This window comes from Leptidea sinapis, chromosome Z (genome assembly GCF_905404315.1).
Source record: "Leptidea sinapis chromosome Z, ilLepSina1.1, whole genome shotgun sequence".
In the NCBI taxonomy this organism is placed as follows: domain Eukaryota; kingdom Metazoa; phylum Arthropoda; class Insecta; order Lepidoptera; family Pieridae; genus Leptidea; species Leptidea sinapis.
The window spans coordinates 12,741,712-12,761,951 of NC_066312.1; the positions used below are offsets into that span (position 1 = coordinate 12,741,712).

Genomic DNA, 20,240 nt, shown 5'->3' on the forward strand with positions numbered 1-20,240 from the left:
CGCCGGTTCTCACGGTGCAGTCCTGAGGCGAAGCTGACACTGTTTAGAGCATATTCTCAATGCTTCTACACGTGTCAGCTTTGGGTCAACTGCACTAAAACTGCACGAAGCAGCATCAGAGTGCAGTATAATAATGCATACTCTATTCTGATGAGACTGCCCAAATATTGCAGTACGTCGGGCATGTTTATCGCCGCCAGAGTCCCCGATTATTTCGCAGTGATAAGATCACGAGTTGCTGCTTTTTGGTCTCGCATTCGCGAATCGGAAAACGAAATTCTCAGTGTATGCTCTGAGCATCCAGAGAATCCTATACTCCATTACTGGCTTTCGGTGCATCGTGACATTAACCGGAAATAGTATTATCAGTACATTACTTTCTGTACGAACCCCCCTTTGGGGCAATTTTAGTTTTAAGTTATTTAATTATTAAGTACTGTGAAGTATACAATTTTATTTTTAAGTACATCATATTCTATTTTATTCAATTTACTGTAATGGGTTATAAATACCTGAAATAAATGACATATAATTATTAAAATTAATATTATTAGTTAAAGTATCATATTATTAATAATAAATGATATTAATTATAATATATAATATTAATTACAATTATAATCAGAATTACCAAATTATAAGTAGAGGTGTTTGGTGAGTATTGCATGATATCATGATTAAGATTCTTTTTTTGTTGTTTGGTTGAGTTCTGATAACATCATTCGTCATGCTCGCTTAAATGTAACTGCTTGTGGTGGTGACATGGGACAGGTCGTCCCCTTTCCTAAGATATGGTTGAGGGAGGCGATGGCTGGCTCATGCGTCATGCTCGTGAACGGGCGCTGCTTGTGGTGGCAGGATGATCCGCTCACTATTTCTTCAGTAGAACACTGTTCATCAGTGGCAAGGAAATATTGCGAAAGTGCAGGTAAAATTATTCTGCTTGTAGGAATTGCCTGCCAAACCATGTTGACTGGTATCTCTAATAGAATGTGGCAAGTCATTAACGATTTTGGGCAATATATAGTTCCATTTTCCTTTACCATATATGTTATTGGTCTTTGGCAACTCAAATCTATTATAGTTAGCCAATTTACGCAAATTGGCGCAACCTTTTAAATCCCTTCATGTTAAGATATTCTTCCTTAAGGATTGTTAATCTTGCTTTAGCCTGCACTGGCAGTATTTTACAATATTTAAATAATTCACCATAATGCTTACTGTATTTTAATTTAAATTTTTTGGGTACATTTGTTTTAAATGTTTTTCGTTGTACAATACTTATGCGATTGATATAGGTTTTAAAAGTTCTACCATAACTTCCTAAACCGAAGTCAATTATCGAATCTGCCAGTGCCAAGTAAATTAATCTGAGCCTCCTTTAAGGAAGTTTGTATTTAAGAATAAACAATTTACTTAGAATAGCAATGAGGTTCCAATAGGTTAGTTAAAGCGATAATCGATTTTGAGCCCGATATACATTATGTTCACTAACCATTTCGTATTTAGTCATGTAGGCAGATGTGAGTATGAGCCACTATAGAAGCTTTATGATACGATTTGTTTTGCGTAGTTTGTATGTGCATTGCTTTTGTTTTATTAGTATTTATAACTAACCCTACTTCATGTGCCCATTTACATAAAGTATCATAATTAGCTTGCATTACTCGTATTTGTTTGGCCACTTGGTAATCCTTGTTTGCTGCAGTGAGACATGTGTCATCTGCATATTGATATACGGATCCTTCCTTGAATAATATACACATTTCATTCACGTTCCTACATTAAAAGTATTCGGTGGGACCAAGAAGCGAACCCTGAGCTGTTCCTCTAGTCGTTCTTATACTATCACTAAAGGTATCACCGATTTTGTCACGTGTTAATATATTTCAATGGTGCTTTTTTCCATTTTAGTATACAGCATCTCAAAAATTAGGAAAAAGAGTATTCATTAAGAAATATATTTAAAGAAATAAATATTTTGACTATGACATCGCAATAGATATATAAAAACTTGTTTATACTTATAAAAAAATATAAATTTGTTTATGAAAACAGGGACACTCATAATGTAAATACTAGAAATAGGGATAAGTAAGTCGACTTCATAAAGTCACAAATTATTTAGAGGTTTTGTATACGTTTTAACAACAATGTTCCAGTTGACGTACAGAACTTACCTTTAAACGAATATAAATCAGTTCTCAAGAAAAAGTTGTATACAAAAGGGTACTATAAAATATCAGAATATCTGTTTATAAATAACCCTTGGGACTGAGCTGCTGAGGTGTTACGTGTCTGTCTCAGAGTGATAAATGTAATAATAGATAAATAATTCAAATGGATAAAAAAGCCTAAAAGGCTTAAGCTTCATAAATTTAAGCAAAATGGTCAAATTGTAAGTAAAGGCATTTTAGTGAGTATCGCTATAATATTATGTAGTTGAACATTATCTTTTGTTATTTCGTAGGGTTCTCGTGACTGGCATCGTCATGCTCACTTAATGCGACTGCTTGTGGCGGAGACCTGGGGTGGATCATTCCCTTCCCTAAAATATGGTCGAGAGAGGCGATGGCTGGCCAAAGCCTCATGCTCGTGTACGGGTGCTTCTTGTGGTGGCTGGATGTTCCTCTCACCGCGATTTTTTTTATTTCTTTTTTTTTTTTTAAATTAAAATTATTATATTTATTTTATATAATAACTAATAAAATGCTCGCATAATGCCTGTATATTATTCATGGTATGTATGGATTGATGCATCTACTGTATTGTACTTTAAGTATGTACTCAATAACTAGAACAATTTTTTTACTTATTAATTTACATTTTTTTGACTTACTAGTGTAAGGCTGTCTTACTCGTAAAATTAAATTGAGAATAAGAATCTGTAACACCATTCTGTTTTGAAAAGAGCAACCTTAGAGTTCCTTGCTCGTTTATCTCTAAGGAAATCTGCCTTCCAAACGAGCTGTAAGAAAAAATCACATATTTCAAGTGTTATGCAATTTACCAACAATATAAAAATATTTTTGTTCGTTTGTTTATACCTAATTTTAAATGTAGTTATGCCTTTAATACTATATGATTCCTTAGCATTAGCGAAAACTATACTCTGTTAGATGGTTTCTTAAAATTTCTCTAGAAAGACAGAGGCGGCCTTACCCATTGCGAGGCTCCGGGCGGCAGGTCTTTGCGAGGCCCTTTGTCTTTCGTGAAGAGTATGTGATATGAAAGTAGGTTTGGTTGTTTGTTTTAGGTAGTTGTCATGTTTCAGGAGAGATGCTTAAGTTATACGAATAAAAAAAAGAGTGTGTGTACTTATGTACACGCGTTAGAAGTTATACTTTTTTGGCGTATGGAAAAAAAACAAATTTTAACAAATAGTTAAGATCAAAGATAGTATAAACACTCAGCATTTAAGGTTTAATATAAACAAATGTAGAAAATTAATGTTATTTTTTATTTATACATAAAATTTGTTAATATACCAGAAATAAAACAAAACGAAAAAAAAAATATTTTTTAGATATTATTATCTATTATTATATTATATTACATTATTGTAATAATTTTTAATTAACGATGTAAATAAATTATACATACCGACAATTAACCTCAAATCTATAAATGTACTAAAAACAATTTATTCAAATCAGTTTTATCACTAATATTCAATATATATAGATATACTTATTAATTATTAGTAAATACTATCACCGTCGTATATGAAATTGATTTAATAAAAACACCAAAATAATATCTATTTATTCACACTGTTTAATTGGACTGTTACGAAACACGTGTTCTAAATATAAAAATACTAGAATATACAACTTGAACATAGTTATCGATTTTCATGCCACCTAGAACTAACTTCAAGATGTAGAATTCAGATGTCAGTGTGCGCGCGCATCGTAATAATTCACTCTCGTCATATTTCTCCATCGCGCCAAAAGAAGTATAACTTTAAAAATTGACTTTTAAAATACTTCACACTTGCAAAATTAACAAATATAGATGTAATTAATTATTAAATTGATGTTTAAGGCTTTTAAAAATCTAAAATCTGAAATTGCTATTCGCAAGGGCTGAAAGCCGATCTTGTATCATCGAATTCATCAAATATTTTTTAATAATTTTTAGCCTCGAAAGACTCCTTTCAGCAGATATATAATAATTATCAGGACTATTTCGATAGTGGGGTAAACTTCAGTAATTTTTTTCCTTATGGACCACAATGTTGAATTTGCAAAATATTGAATCCCAAAATGTTGAAGTCGTAAAAAGTTGAATTTCACAATGTTGAATTCGCACAATATTAAATTCAAATATTTTTATTAAAAATTGGATGTGACATCATTTATTGAAAGTCAAAAACGACCACACATTCCAAATCATCATACAAGATGGCCGCTGCGCAAATTTATGATTTTAACAATATGGATATCGTATCCGAGGTTCTCGAGGGTGCAGAGAACGAATTTGGCAACATTTTTGAAGCCCAAGATGGCCGCCGCGCAAATTTAAGATTTCAACGATATTAGTTCCACGTGGCACAACAATTTCCGAAAGATTATAAAATTAGAAAGCCTCAACTGAACTAAATTTTACGTAATTTTAAAGGAAATTATGTAAGGAATTGAAAATAGAAGTTGTTGCCAGCTCTTAGACAGCTACAACGTTAGGGCTGCTAGTTGAAAAACCACGACATAGTCAACCTAGTTCATTTTTCCTTCAAATGGTAGGAACTACCTAAATAGATATAGGTGTAATTCATAGTCATCTGTTTTTTTAATCTTTTTACAAAATTGAATATTACATTTAATACTATTGTTCTATATTTTGTACTAAATATAAACAAAACTGAATTTGGAGTTAGGTGCTAAAGTGTGACATTGTATGAATTTCCATTCGAACTTTCATCCCCATGCGGGTCAACATTTAAAAACACTAGAGTACATATTAATGTATTTCTTATCAAGTGCCTCAATACAAAGTGTCATGGTGTCATCTTCGATAGAGACGAACTTCCATACAAACTTTCATCTCTTATTCCAACCCCTGCAAGCCTTTTTTCGCGATAAAAGGTAACCTTTGTCCTTTCTCAAGTTCTAGTCTATCTTTGCATTAAATTTCTTAAAAATAAGTTCAGCGGCTTAGGCGTGATAGCGTAGCAAACAAACTTACATTCACACATGTTACGATAAACCATGGTTGCCAATTAAAAAATGACTGCAAGCAGAGTTTCCCCGTTTTCAATAAATGATTCTTGCTCCTGGTAAGTGTGAGCAAGTATATGTTTTTATTAAATCATATGTTATTTCAAAGGAAGTTATGTAAGGATTTGAATAAAATAAGTGGTTTACAGCTCGTAGTCACCCGCAACGTTAGGTTTGCCAGTTTCAAAACCATGACACAGTCAATCTAGTTCATTTTTCCTTCATATGTTAGGAACTATTTAAATAGGTGGGTAGGTAGCATATGAGCTTGAATAGAACCTTGATGCGGGCTAGATTTGCACATGTCCTCTTATGTATTATGTTTACAATAACAAACAACTTTTTTGCGGTCCACTCTTGGTCTAATAACGAAAAAAGAAATACAACCATTGAACCTACTCAGTTAAGGTAAGTCCAGTCATTACTGTCCTTAATAGCAATTTCATGATTATGATAATGACCTTAAATTAGATTGTTTCAGCGTGTTTAGGAAGATTTAAAAATATAAATTTTGGATCGCAATGACCTATATTCTATGCTTTTTTAAGTTGCTCTATTAATACATCATTCGGATCGGTGAGGTAGGTGACGATAACAAAGCTCGCACGTGCATCACTGCTCGCATTGAATAGTCACGCTGGCGTGGCTGCCGAGCGTACTAACCATTTCGATAGCTACACGGGGAATGAGATACGCCTGGTGGTGGGTCAATAGTAGCTGTGAATGTGGTAAAATAAACCTTGTCCAACCCCCACCCCCAGAAGGTTGATTTGCGCAATAAAAGTAAGAAAATTCCATTTGTCGTATTACTTCCGCGTTATCGTCTAGTATTGGAATACTGCATCTCTTAATCTCGAGTGATGGGCAACTGCGTGGTCATTGCAAAGACAAAGCCAAATTTTCTTTGAAGTAATGGATGATTATTAATAGAGGAAGGCTAATAAGAAATATTTTAAGCGGTTCCGGCCACATAATACTATTACGAAGTATTGCATGGTGTTTCTACATAGCATTGACATACACATGTTAAACGTGCGGCGTAGGCTATTTGTACTTTACACTTAGCAAAGAGAAGTACTTAGAAAGGTACAGACACCGATAACTTTTGGAATTTGCGTTTATATCCGTTTAAGTGCAGTGCGGAGGTTAGAGTTGCCAGAATACTTTATCAAAATAAAAAAAGATAGCTAGTCGTTAGAGTACAAATATTTTAATATATTCTCTGCATCGAAATGTCAATTGTCAATAGAATTATAGGAGTCAAAGAAAATAATGTACAAATTTTAAATTTCTGTTTATTTAAATAATGCATACCTATGTTGTTATCACGTAAAATGTGCATTATCCAAGATGGACATAGCAATAAAAATTAAAGTTGCGTTGCAGTCGACGTAATTTTATAATGATTATTGACTTAAAAAAATAATCATCAAGACAGAAAACTTTAAGAAATTAACAAGTGAAATTATAATGAATAAATCGATGTCGGTCGAGTCAGACAAAGAATATAATAAGCTGTGTAATGCTTTTGTTGAACTTAAGAAACCCGAACACATTGGTGATATACATAGAACTACAGTTGTTAAGTACACCCGTATACCGGATTTCCCTTATGATTCAAAATGTAAGTGTTTATACATTTTTAAATCTTTTTTAGTTATACTTTTTATTATTTACACAGTAGCTTTATTTGTTTCGAAAATTGGTACTAACTATTGGATTAACATAATAGGTACTTATAAATATAATAGGTATATACTGTATTTGTCCATTTATATGAAGAATATGAGAACAGAAAGTGACCGTAATATGGTCCATATGATTTTACATAATCACCATTCCCATGCCCTTCTATCTTATATTATTTTAATACTTTCTTGTGTTTTATCATATAACAAAAGCCAGCAACACATTTGTGGGCTATGATTTAGTATCCATTGACACACAAAACATTTATCCGGAAGAAATAGGTAGTATTCTCAATCATTTTAAATTAAAAACTAAATAGGTATGGTTGAGTTAGAATATGAATACAATTATAATTTACAGTATTTCTTTTCTTTCTAGTAAATTTTAATCAGTCCACTATGTGTTAATGGTACCATATGGTATGACTTGTATTATCTATTTACTTTATCATATTTATGCAGTGTACCAAGTATCCAATAAGTTACTCTATTTCAGACATTTCACATAACTAGTGACAGTGAGTTGCATTGCTCATTTCTTTGGATACATAACATAATTGTGTTTTATACTTTTCATCCCTTACAGTTTGGATCCAAAGGAGATTATTAACTACCCCATGTATTGTCTATTTGTTTAAGAAGCGAGTCTTCAGCTCTTAGTATGATTTTTATGTTTGATGCACAAGCAGTTCCCCATAGCTGGAACCCAAGGGTCCATACGGGTTTCAGAACAGATATATAAATGAAAACTTATTGTCAATTGGCAATTTCGAGTTCTACACAACAACCAGAAGAAACCATAATGTATTTGATGTTGAGTATGGATCATGCTTTGTTTGGATCTGTGTCTTCCATGTCAATCTTTGACTTAAGTAAATTCCAGGATATTAAACATTATTCTGGATGTGGGAGTGGACGATCAAATTCAAATTCAAATATTTTTATTCATAATAGGATATGTAATCACTTATTGAAAGCCAAAAAAAACAACCACCCATTCCAAAATGAATGCCTCAGGCCTGAGAAGAATGGATGCAACAAACTCAGCGGGCATAACTGGTGGGAAGTGTTCTAAAAGCACTTGCTGTAATCCTGTATTTTTTTTTTGCTAGTAGAATTTAAGGCAATTTTAAGGAAAGAGAGTCTCCACTTCATACTTGTTTTTAAAAAGAAAAATACCTTAAGTAAACATTACAAATACAAAATGAAGATGAGCAGATCATCATTAGTCTGACCAAATATTTTGTATCACTACAATAATATTCCATTTTGTAATTGCATTTGCAATGTTTTATATTTGGTTAAACTTACACATGGGCAAGTCAAGAATACTGTGTGGCAACATATTCAATACTTTTATAATAGTTCCTGGTCTCTGGGGCATGTCTGTTGTAACCAAAGTGTGTACGTACCACAGGTTCAAGTATATCAGCTTGTGTATCATTGAGAAAAGATGTGCAGTCTCCTTCCCTGACTTGATAGATTATTTCCAACAAACATGAGTGCAGTAGACTAACATACAGTTGTGGTAAACATTACTTAATTTTAAACAGCAATCCTATATGTCACACTCTGTCAAAGGCTTGTTATACATCAAGTAATGCCACTGAGCAATATTCTTTTCTTTCAAAATATGTTGACTTAATGGTGATACAGACTGAGTGAATTCACTCAATTGTGGCAGGATCCTTTCTGAATCCAAATTGATGTACAGGAATTACTGCTCTTTTGATGAGAGTGAATAAGAGTATTTTTGAATGATTGTTTCAAATAATTTGGAAACAGTAGAAAGAAGGCTGATTGGTCTTGAAATTGTGAATTGGTTTGCCAATCTTGAATACTGTTATTATTTGTGATGTGAATGATATTCTATCCATGTAATGTTTCTGGTACTTGGAATGGTTTCATTAATGCTACTTTGAGTAATTCAATGATATAAGTGTTTTAGGACAATCCTACAGCCTCATTGGTCGTCTCTGCTCCCTATTGGTCCTAGAATTATACTTATTAATTTTTATACACTTCAACAACATTGCTACTGACTCTCAGCTGATTCCTGTGTACAATTTGAGGACTGTACACAATGTGAGTTTCATCTTTTGAGGTAATCTTCTTTTTTTGGAACAGGAGTACAAATGAATGTACACATCTTCTGATGATAAGTGATTAATGAAGCCCATACTCTCTTGTAACATCAGTAGAATCACAAGAGTGTTGCCGATCTTATAAAGTATTGAGTAAACATACATGAAACTGAATTTGGAAATCGGAGATACATTAATTCATAACACACAAAGATCAAACCATAGGCCACAGAAGTAATATTAAGTAGGTATATCTTCAACTCCATAATGGATTTTTGATGGGCTATATGTTTATCTTTTAGAAGTTTCTACACTATCTAGTGAACCTTTACCGTTACATTGTTATCTTGTTATTCTTGACTTTGGTGCCATCTGCCATATACATATGTGAGCCCACTATTCCTGTGTTGGGTAATTGGGTTAGTTACAGTCGCCCAAGAGTCATTGTTGTTGCTCTTGCTGCACCACCTAGGTCACAATTGCTTAGAAAATATGGAGATGGCCTCGAGCAATATTGTCCCCCACAGTAATTTCCTTTTTCACAGTAATTTATAACAAAATCTAGGTGAAAGATAATATACCAAACTTAAGCTATTAAGTTAATCAAATCTTTATGATGCTATTAAGTTAATCAAATCTTTATGATCTAATGCCGCTGCAGGCTAGGTACACTATTATTTGTAATAACACAATCTTGGTGATTTTAAGGATAATAAATATACTGCAATTAAATAATTACTAAAACAAATAAATCAAATCTTGTGGCAAAATCTAAAGGTTATCTGTTTTTTGATGTAAATTTTGAGGTTATAATATAAAACATAATATAAACAAAACTCAGAAAATGAATGTCTCCTCAAGTTGGTAGGGATGGAGGAGATAGAAAGGACCTCCCCTGCCTCTCTAAAAGCTCCCGATCCTAAAAATCTTGTCAATTGATACAATGTTTTTACCAAAAGCTATGTTTATTACAGTGTGGTCGGAAAGTAGTTTCAGTGAACCAAGGCTGCGTCGGTTGATAGCTATTCAAGAACCGCAACTTAATACTACTAGATCACTCAAGTCTTTTATTCCTAAAATGTCAACACCAAGTTTTTCTAAAAGGAAAATAGTCACCATAGATGAAGAAGGAGAAACAGAACTACATCCTAAATTTTGTATGCTTGTTGAATTTAATTTTTCTTGTATTTTATGTAGTACACAAAGATGTTGCTTTTCTTATGATAGTGGAAGTAAAACATGTATACAACCTGTTAATAAGTTGTTATATGGACCCTAACTTTGCATCACTTCAAGAATTTATGATGTTAGAGTGTTTTTATAGCAACAAGTGTGGGATAATTGTGATTATATTCTTAAGCATAACATACTCTAGTATGTCATGCTTAACAATAGTAAAGTAGTAAGTAGTGTATATAATAAGATTGAAAATACCACAGCCAAAAAATTACAAACTTTCATAAATTAATCTGAAACTTAATTCTTTCTCGGGGTTCACACATAAATAACCATATACTTTATATAAAGGAGTCCTCATGATTTTTAAATGGATCATTTTGGTGTAATAATATCTTTTTGTAAGTTACTTATAATAGTTAATTATGTGACAAAGTATATTAATAAAAATAGAATATTGAAAGTAATAATGATATGTTATTATTTCTTGTTTCCCATTTGCAAACTTATAATTGACAGGCTTAGTTTAGGCCATTGGTTGATTATGTGTGTTTACTTATCTTCTTACTCCGCCCGTGAGAGCTAGCAGCAATTTCAGAGACTGCTGCAGGCATCAGGAAGTGGTGCTGGAGATTAGAGGATTTTTGGCCTCTCTATCATACTGGTGCAATCTGTAAGCATGTGCTGTGGGACTTCTTCCGCCTCCATGCATCCTCTGTGTCACTTCTATGAGAAATAGATACCTGTTTCTATAAACATTGTCCTATGACAGTGGCCAATTATAATACCCCTTATATTACGTAGTCTAATCAAACTTATTTTATGTCACCTGTACTGCATTCATTTTTAAATGCATCCTTCACTGTTGTTGTGAATTTCTAGTATAAGCACAGAGGTTATGGTGTTGTTTTGTTGAACTTGCTGTTGAAGTATAGTGAGTGGCAAAGTACCAATTATTGTCTAGAGTTAACAATACTTTTACTCCAAGATTACACCAGAACTAGTAATTTGCAGTTTATGTTACTAATTAAACTCCACTAACTCATTGAAACTAATATTTTAATTCAAAATAGGATGTTTAAATCTTTAATAAATGTCAAAATTAAAAGAGACGAATGTGCCCATTATACTCGGTGGATAGTCTATAAGAATAGACTTATGTGTAGTGTTGGAGTAGCAAGTTTAGTCATGCATCCCTATTACACTAAATTGGCCCACAGTAGACGTCATGTTGACATAGCTCGTGATATTCTATAATAGTAGACTAAGATAGCATTCCTTATTCACATTCTTTATGCATATACTTTCTAACTCATTTATAACAAGATTTGGCACTTTAAATCAGCATTTACCGTTTCAGCATTTCACAAAACATTTTATACTATCTCTCCAAAGTAGATGCATTATAAATATGTGAATGTTTTGCCTTGTATGAGATAACAAAAAAAGGTAATAAATCATTAGACACATGAGGTATCACTGTAGAAAGTGCATCAACCTTCACAAAATGAATAAATAAACGTAAATTATGTATGTGAACATTCTTACAATGTGTGAAGTAATTTTTAAGAAATGTATATAGTAACAATGTTCATTACATTACATGACAGGATCTACCAGTTCACCACATGCAGTGCTTCTTAACAAGCATGACACATGGACCACTTATTGCCTGCTAAAAATATATATATATTCTAATTACTATTACCAACCAATAAATATACTATATTTTTAAGTTACGAATGTACAAAGTATTTAATTTATATCATTTAAAAATTATAATACTAGAACAAAATGAATTGCAATATTTTTAGCTCAACAAATACGAAGTTCACACTCAAAACTTACAAGCAGAGCTGTTGAAACTGATTTTAAAGAAAAGAAGCTATACTCACACAGGACCACATCAAGATTATTGCCTTCTGCAAGAGGTTTGTATTACGATAAGTAATAATGATAGAATCAAATAGATACAATGATATTCTAATACATATAAATAAAGATAGATGTAAAATGTACATAGTACTTCTGTAAATCTGGAAAGGTTTAAAAAGCTCGTCCCAGGAGTCTTGGTTAAGGCACCTTCTTTTATATCCTATTTTTGTTTTGATGATTGATTAGCCCATATGAAAAAATATTGCTAGGCATCCTGTCATAAAGCGTTTGGAGAATGTTCCTCTGAGATTTGCGGAGTACATCCCAGAAGGAAGAAACTCTTTTTCTCATCACAGCATAGAAATCAGGCACCCTCGATTCAGCAAACATCCCCGAGGCACTGCAGTATTTAGGGAATCCCATCAATATGCGAAAAGCATCATTGTACCTGCACGCGCATTGTCGTGTATGAGTTATTGAGAAATTTTGTCCAAAGTTGACAGGTGTAATTATAGCTACTTTATCAACTAATGAAGTAATATTCTCTGTCGTTACTCCACCATGTATAATATATATTTGAATTTTTAATCCCTGTTGATGTTATGTTAAAACATTTTTTGCTTTTTACAAAAAAAAAAGAATGCTACAAGAAACTGGAATAACTTAAATGATGATTAAATATTCATGATTGTGATTTCGTCATTCTTAAGTAATACTATGTTTTTATAATTAATAGTACAAAATATATTCTATTTCAGATGCAAGAGAAGTTAAAAAAAGTATAAAAAGTAATTCTCCATGCAAGAAGGAGGTTAGTATGACTAATTTGAGAACCAAGCAGTCAAAACCAGATTTGGAACAAAATTTGAAAGCAAGAGGTATTGCAGTGTTTTCAGTCCTGTTTATTTTGACGTATATCTTATATTGGAAATGTAATTGCTTAAATTTTTTATTGCAGAAGTGGTGAGAAATACAAAAAATGTTACTAGAGAGAGTCTATCAAAAAAAATTGAAAATAATAAAATAACAGAAGATAAAAAAACTAATGCATCTCCTAAGCATATAACAAAAGTGCGTCCTCACAAATCAACAGTAGAACAAAAGATATTAAAGGAAATAAATGAATGTCACTTCCCTTTACCTGTTGTATATGTTCCTTTAGAGGTGGGTGAAGGCGCAGAAAGACAAAACGACCCAATTAGTTCCCCTATTGTAATTTCCAATTTAAATAATGTAGCCAATGAAACTGTTAATCAGAGTACAGATGTACAAAATTTAACTTGTTTTACTGATATGAATGTAGGTACAGATTTACAGCCAAAGTCAGACAAATGTACGCAATCTGATAATAATTTAAACGTAAAAAGTAATCTGATGCTAAGTCAAACAATGGAAGATAAAAAGGATACTTTTGGAAGTCTTGAGGTACCAAATGTTACATTAGTAAAGCATAAGGTGGAGAAATCCAAAGAAAACATAGTCACATTTTGTAGTCAATCAATGCCTAATCTCAAAGTCCCAGCATTTAGTGATACTAACTTGAAAAGTGAAAATAAAGTTAGTGATACTTGCTATAGAAATACTTCATCATACATTATTAGCAGAGCAACTCTAACATATACAACGAAACAGAAAATAGACTTTCATGTTGTTGAAAATCAATTAAATCTGGAAGTAAGACATAAGCCAGTAGTACATCCTATGAGTGTAATATCAGTTTACAGAAAAGAGTTAAAAGAGAGAAATGCTAACGAAAATTACGAAAATGGTGAACGATGTACTGGATCCAATGCTAAAAACCGGTTAAATCACTTAACAAATCCTAAAGTGATTCCTAAACGAAAGTTAATCAAGCCGTCTTTCATAATAGGTGCAATAAATCTTGAATACAATTTGGTACCTAATGATAATATTATTGATGAGCAATTTCAACGTGAATTACATTTTATAGACACTTTTTTTGAGTCATTGCAGTATTTAGAAAGTTGTTCTCTAGCAGAAAAAAGATTAACACAAAGTAGTTTAGATGAGCTAGTCAATAACGTGTATGATTTGAAGAAAGTAAGAATCAATAACTTTTCTTCAAAATTAGATAATGATATTGATAGCAGGGAAACAATGGCTTCGAAGAGTCTTTGTCTGGTAAGTGTTTATGTTAATAGTGTAAACAGTTTAAGTCAATCGATTAATGCAGTTGTTACTTCTTTTTTGTCTTGTAAAATGAATTCAAATAATTGTTTTCTTTTTCTAATTTTTAGCTCAATTTGCTCATACGTGATGAGCAACGGCGAGCCAAAAATCTGCTGTTTGTGTTAAAAATGCGCGAAGAAGCTTTAAAGGATTTCACTAAATCACATATACTTTGGTTGGAAAATAGAAAAAAACAAGATAATATAGATATTCCAACGTTAAAAAAGAAACAACGTGGTGCATTACTTAAACTACAGTATGAATGTGGGGAGATGCAGCGTATGCGCAAAGCTCTACTTACTCTTTCAGAGAAGCGTAAGTTAGCTCTAATGAAAACAAAAAGGAACATAGAATTAAAACTGAAAAGTCACGTTGATGTTAAACAAATTACTTTTGATAAGAAGAAACTAAAGAGAAGCACATCAACGGATAGAAATATACCTTTGAAATGTTTTGAGCTATCCAGTAGCGGTTGTGAAGAAAGCACTACATCCCGACCGAAATCAACTACTCCAGTGTGTTTCCCTAAAGTTTTAATTGAAAATTTAAATATAATTGAAAAGTCTGTGCAAACTGTTGATAATATTGTAGCATCTGTAGATCATTCAACAAGTACAGATGAAAACTTTGTTGTTGTTGATGGTGGTTACCTTAATATTTTATTTCGCAATCTATCTCTGCCAGAAATTTTCAGTAGTGAGAGACAATATGAAGTGAATGAAGAAGCCATTAAAAGCATAGTCACAAAAACAAATGATAGACAAGCTATAGTTAAAGAAAGTGATGTTATTAAGAAGTTCATGGATCAGATTACAAATAGTGAGGCAGAATGTTCAAGCAGTCCATCAACGGCAAGGAGTCTCGTTGACGAGCTTGATGAGTATTACAAAGTTCTTAAAGATGATGATAAATCTGAAGACCAATCTTTTGAAGCTATTGGCATTGTTGAAATCGACAGTCGTGATGTCCGAACAGATGCTATGGAAAACAAAAAAGACTCTTCAAATAGAGTTCAGGAAGTCTTAGAGACTAGTAAACCTCATTCTGAATGTCCAGACTGCGCTTGGTTGCATGAGTTGCCTAAATGTCTTGAGAGAAAATTACATGATGAAGTTAGTGCTAATGTTGCCGGCCCACTGCCTGTCCCACCAGGAGCAGCAGACGTTGTAGATCCATCACCACAATTATGGCCTCACCAACAGTCGACAACATCATCCTTACCAGGTAATTGATGAGATAACTAGCTAAAGGAATAAGTATTTGTAAGATTATTTTTAAGAGAAAATTCATGTTATGTTATGAGAGCCGAGAGGATATCTTATCGCTTTGCCACATAACTACGTAAGATACGGTACTTACTAAACCTATTAATGTTTATATTTTTATCGGCAGTGGCCAGTTACTGCTTTTAGTTGTATTCTTGAGTCTCTTGCTCGCTTTGTTTAAAGAGAGAGCTTTGAGAAGTAGATACTCATGGTAGTAAGTATATTAAATCATTCCAATCTGAGATCTTGAACATTAATAGAAACTAAATAGAATGTTTTATGTATTATTTCATTAAATAACTTGACGCGTGATTCGCCTGTACACGCTTTCACTCGTTCAGCATTTGGTGGGTTAATAGCTATCACATGCCACTACACGAGGCATGTGAGGTGTCCTTACCTCAAACAATGAGATATTTTGCTTGGTGTAAATATCGAGTTAGGTTCAACGCGAAAAATCGATCAAGTATTCTTTATCGCATAGCAACAGAAACCTCAAAATAGTTTTAATACCTTTATTTTTTTTCAGTTGCAACCAGTAATGCTACCAACCAAATATTATATTCAAATAACATATGTTCTTATACGTCACCAACTGTTGAAAGCGAGGCAGAAGAATTGCGTAGACAGCAACTCGAGATAGAAAGAGAAGTAAGTATTCTGCTCCTAACGGACTATTTAATTAATATTATTATTAACTGTAATCAGTTTATTGCTACTTTACAATTAATAATATATAAATACCAATATAGTAGTCCCAAAAATTGTACAAAATAAATAATAAATACTAGTTAACTATATTATTACGGCTACTTAAGCTTTATAGATTTTATTTTGATTATATATATTTTTAGATAAAAGCTCTAGAACAACAGCAGTGTCAATTATTAGCTGTTCGCGAAATACCGGATAAACCACCACCGCCCTACATTCCACCGGTAGAAATACGCAATCCAAAGGAAAATAGAAAATACCATGTTGACTGTACAACTGAAGCGAAGATACGTAGGTGTGTCGAAAATATAGATGATGATCTCTTTGACGAATCCGATCCATTTGAATTGTTTGTTAAAGATTTTTGCTTAGAATGTGTGGAATGTAGAGATGACGAGAAGGGCATTACAAATTGGTTTTGTCAGTCACTGGCAACACTTCAAGTTGATCATGATAAGTTTCCCGAGAAGACTGTTTCGGAACTTAGCGAGGTACTGAAAGGTGTGGCACCGACTGTTGTAACTGGTAAGTTGTTTATGTATTTGATTTAGTAATCTTAATGAATCCGTTTCTATTTTAAAACTGGTATACATAAAGCTTAGTTAATTTATACGTCTAGATAGAGAGTCTTGCTGCTAGACAGCTGATGAAGACAGGCCAGGTTCATTACTTTAGTGGGCGTGACAAGCTATGTCTTAAACTCGCGATTTGTATGTCACTTTGTGTTAGTGTGCGTGGATTGCTCAAAATAGAGGTTAACTGTCAAACTTTGCTGAGCCTAAATGAATATGGTTTTCCTCATGTATTGTGGCAATGTTGCCACTCATTTAGTGTTATTTTATTGCAATCAGTTTACAACTTAAATTTTTTAGTTATTAATATTTATATTAATTATTATAATATATACTATTATGAATTCCGAATATGTTTTTAATGTTATTATCAAATATTTAAATATTTTATTTTGGTAATCCTTAAAACCATAATAATTAAATTAATGTTACAATTGAATAAATATAAACACAACTCCTGCTAGATTTGAAGGTTCGTAAGATGTGAGTATAAATTTAAATTCTCGCTAAATACATAAAATAAGTGCCGGATTAACCACGTAACTCATATTCAAACCCACTCATCTCTGCTCGAGCGTAGTTTTGAGTGAATATTATTAAGTTGTCACAAAAACGTGAAACGTTACAATTTTCCTAGACAATCCACGTCTAACACTCGGGAACCTAATATTTTCAATATAGATCTCGGTACCACACTGTCAGCTTACCACGCTTATGTTGTTATCTATCTTGAGATACGGTCTTATAGTTACTAGTTAGTTAGGGGTAATCGCATAAACATCAAAAAAGCATTTATTGCACAAAAAAATTTATCCGGGCGAATGGTGGGGTAGGTTCGTGCCTATACATTTACGAAATTAGTAAGTATTTTTGTAAAGAGACAAATATCTTTTCACCGCTGCCAAGGAAATGTATGGCCGCGAACAACGACATCCAAATAGACTTGTTTACATAAAAGCACCCAGGACTACTTTGTTTACTAAAAAATTTCATGCCATGTGTATTCAAATATTTAATAAACTTCCCGAAGCTATTAAAATGTTGAATATCGGTCCTTTTACAACTCAAATATCAATGTCTAATTAATTACAGTTTCTATGTTGTATCTGCCTTTTTAAATTTGTGGTTTCCTTTTTTATAATCTTGTGTTTAACTTTGACTACATATTTATATGACATGTATATCTTGTGTAGATGCTAATATAATGTTACAATGAAAAATTATGTGTATACTAGTGGACCCAACAGACGTCCTGTACACACGTTTTAAATTTGAAAAATCGGTCCAGCCGTTAGGAGGAGTTCACTAACATACACATGAGCAGGAGAATTATATTATATGAACGGAATTGAGGATCTAAACCAATCTCAAATTCACTGAAACAAACAAAAAAATCATCAAAATCGGTCCAGCCGTTTAGGAGGTAGTTTAATTATGAATCTAAACCATTCTCGAATCCACCTGAAGACACACACCAATCTCAAATTCACTGGAACACACAAAAATATCATCAAAATCGGTCCAGCCGTCTAGGAGGAGTTCAGTGACATACACACGCACACAAGAAATATATATATAAAGATGTTGGAATTTTATTATTATATTATAATGATGTGGAGCTAATGTAATTTGCATGCCCTTTTTGGCTAATGTGTTTGATTCGTATAGGATTTTTTTGTTTACTTGTATACACACATTATGCAATTAAAGAATTATTATTATAGAAGTAACAGTTATAAATTATGTTCAATTTAATTCTCTGCCTAATATTTTACAGGTGTTGGCACAAGACGATCAGACCATATAGATGATATATTATTTGCGGAATGGCGACGCTGTGAGCCAGATTGGACTTCTTTACACAAGGATGAGGTTATCGTGAAAAATCAGTTATTTGAAAGCATTTTCCAAAAGATTCTCTCGGAAACTGTTGATGAATACAAAAATACTGTCTCAGGCTCAGGAAAGCTTGGCGTGCTCAAGTGAAATAATAAGTTACAATCATGTATTTAATTATTATTGGTTATTTAATTGTTATTGTAAGGCATGTTTGGTAAAAAAATCCCTGTTTGTTGTTTGTTAAATTATTTATTTAGACATATAGTATTAAAAATATCACATAGTGCTTACATTTTAACGTTTTCTCTATAAATAATTTTCGTATCTTCTATGGTAAAAATAGATGAAGAGATGTTTCTAAATTGTATTTCTTTTATAATATTTGATATATTATCATAATTGTATAATGAAATATCAATTAAGTGTAACGCTTGTCTATATATAATATTGTAGCGATTTGAAATGTATTAGCTCACAGTATTACTGTTTTAGCCACTTGAAATCGTGATAAAATATTTCACAAAAATACTCAAACGCGAACATTTATTAGGAGAATACACCACGAGTATAATAGTTTACACATAGATAATTAAACAATACATATAATGAGACTAGTAAAAGCCTACAATTAACTATAATAAATTATTCTTCCAACTTACTCAATACTTTTTATGATCAGTCGAACAATCCAACCTTCATAGAACAATATCTTAGATTAATCTCATTATTGTGTATATTACATCGTAATAAAGGCCATTTTTTGTTCTATTTTAGTATTATTTAACCTATAACAGCACATGTTTGAAAGGCACATGCATAAATAAATTATAATATATGGTTCGTCAGTCGTCTGCCTTGAGTATTGATTCGAGGGGGTTGGGGCCTTTTCTTCTTGAGTTTGAAGATAGTTTAGGAGCTTCCGCTGAAAATAGTAACAAAATATTATTAAATAAACAATTTATTATCTCAATTTAATTAAATAATAGAAGCGTTGCAATTAATAGTACAACTTTGAGCCAGAACCGTTGCATTAAACTTAATTAAAATTAATTGCTATTTTTTTTTCAACAGTAATAAAGGAGTGTTTTACTGATAATTGGGGAGATTCACAAACTTGACAACAAGCATTGTACAAAATTTATTACATTTATTTATGAAGAATCTAGTCGTCCGGTAAACCGATAAATAACAATTATTAACATTTTGGACTACTATATATGTTTCAAAACTAAATTAGAATTATTTTAAAAATCTATATATCTATAAAATTTATATGTCACTATGTCAGTTGCCATACTCCTCTAAATTTAATATTCATTAATTTAATTAATATTCGATACGACTGAGAATCGGATGTAAACGATTTTACGATACCCAAAAATTTGACCACAAATCATATGTATTTTATTCTTTTTAAATAGTATGTAACAATAACAGTACATCGCTTCATTGTGTGTTTCTACCGCATTTATAACGGGGAGTATACCGAAGAGTTGTTTGACTTGATTCCTGCCGCCACAAATTAGGATATCATTCTCACCATCTGGTTGTCTGGCTTTCGTCTACTACGCCACGTACAATCAAGCTATGGAATGATCTTGCTTGGGCGGTGTTTCCA

At 32.4% G+C, this 20,240-nt stretch overlaps 2 protein-coding genes across 4 annotated transcripts in view; one reads left to right on the forward strand and one right to left on the reverse strand.

Annotated features, from left to right (window-relative positions):
* The first annotated feature begins 6,465 nt into the window (after nt 1-6,465).
* Nucleotides 6,466-19,388, forward strand: LOC126979026 (uncharacterized). Of its 2 annotated transcripts, XM_050828179.1 has the most exons (9): nt 6,466-6,843; nt 9,966-10,148; nt 11,982-12,098; nt 12,801-12,920; nt 13,001-14,184; nt 14,301-15,456; nt 16,027-16,148; nt 16,352-16,736; nt 18,561-19,388. In XM_050828179.1, the coding sequence occupies exons 1-9, from the start codon at nt 6,690-6,692 to the stop codon at nt 18,767-18,769; spliced, it is 3,630 nt and encodes a 1,209-aa protein (XP_050684136.1). In that variant the 5' UTR covers nt 6,466-6,689; the 3' UTR covers nt 18,770-19,388. The 2 variants fall into 2 exon arrangements, with proteins under 2 accessions (XP_050684136.1, XP_050684137.1); XM_050828180.1 differs by lacking the exon at nt 9,966-10,148.
* Nucleotides 18,852-20,240, reverse strand: part of LOC126979050 (SPARC-related modular calcium-binding protein 1) — a 37,108-nt gene continuing 35,719 nt past the window's right edge. For both annotated transcript variants that reach the window (XM_050828231.1, XM_050828230.1), the window contains one exon: nt 18,852-19,544. In XM_050828231.1, coding sequence (XP_050684188.1) covers nt 19,465-19,544 — 80 coding nt within the window. In that variant the 3' untranslated portion in view covers nt 18,852-19,464. The remainder of the gene's footprint in view (nt 19,545-20,240) is intronic.

Coding starts and splice junctions, on each gene's coding strand:
- LOC126979026 (XM_050828179.1), top strand. CDS start 6,690: ATGAATAAATCGATGTCGGTCGAGTCAGACAAAGAATATAATAAGCTG. Junction 16,149..16,351: donor AACTCGAGATAGAAAGAGAA/GTAAGTATTCTG, acceptor ATATATTTTTAG/ATAAAAGCTCTAGAACAACA. Junction 16,737..18,560: donor GGCACCGACTGTTGTAACTG/GTAAGTTGTTTA, acceptor AATATTTTACAG/GTGTTGGCACAAGACGATCA.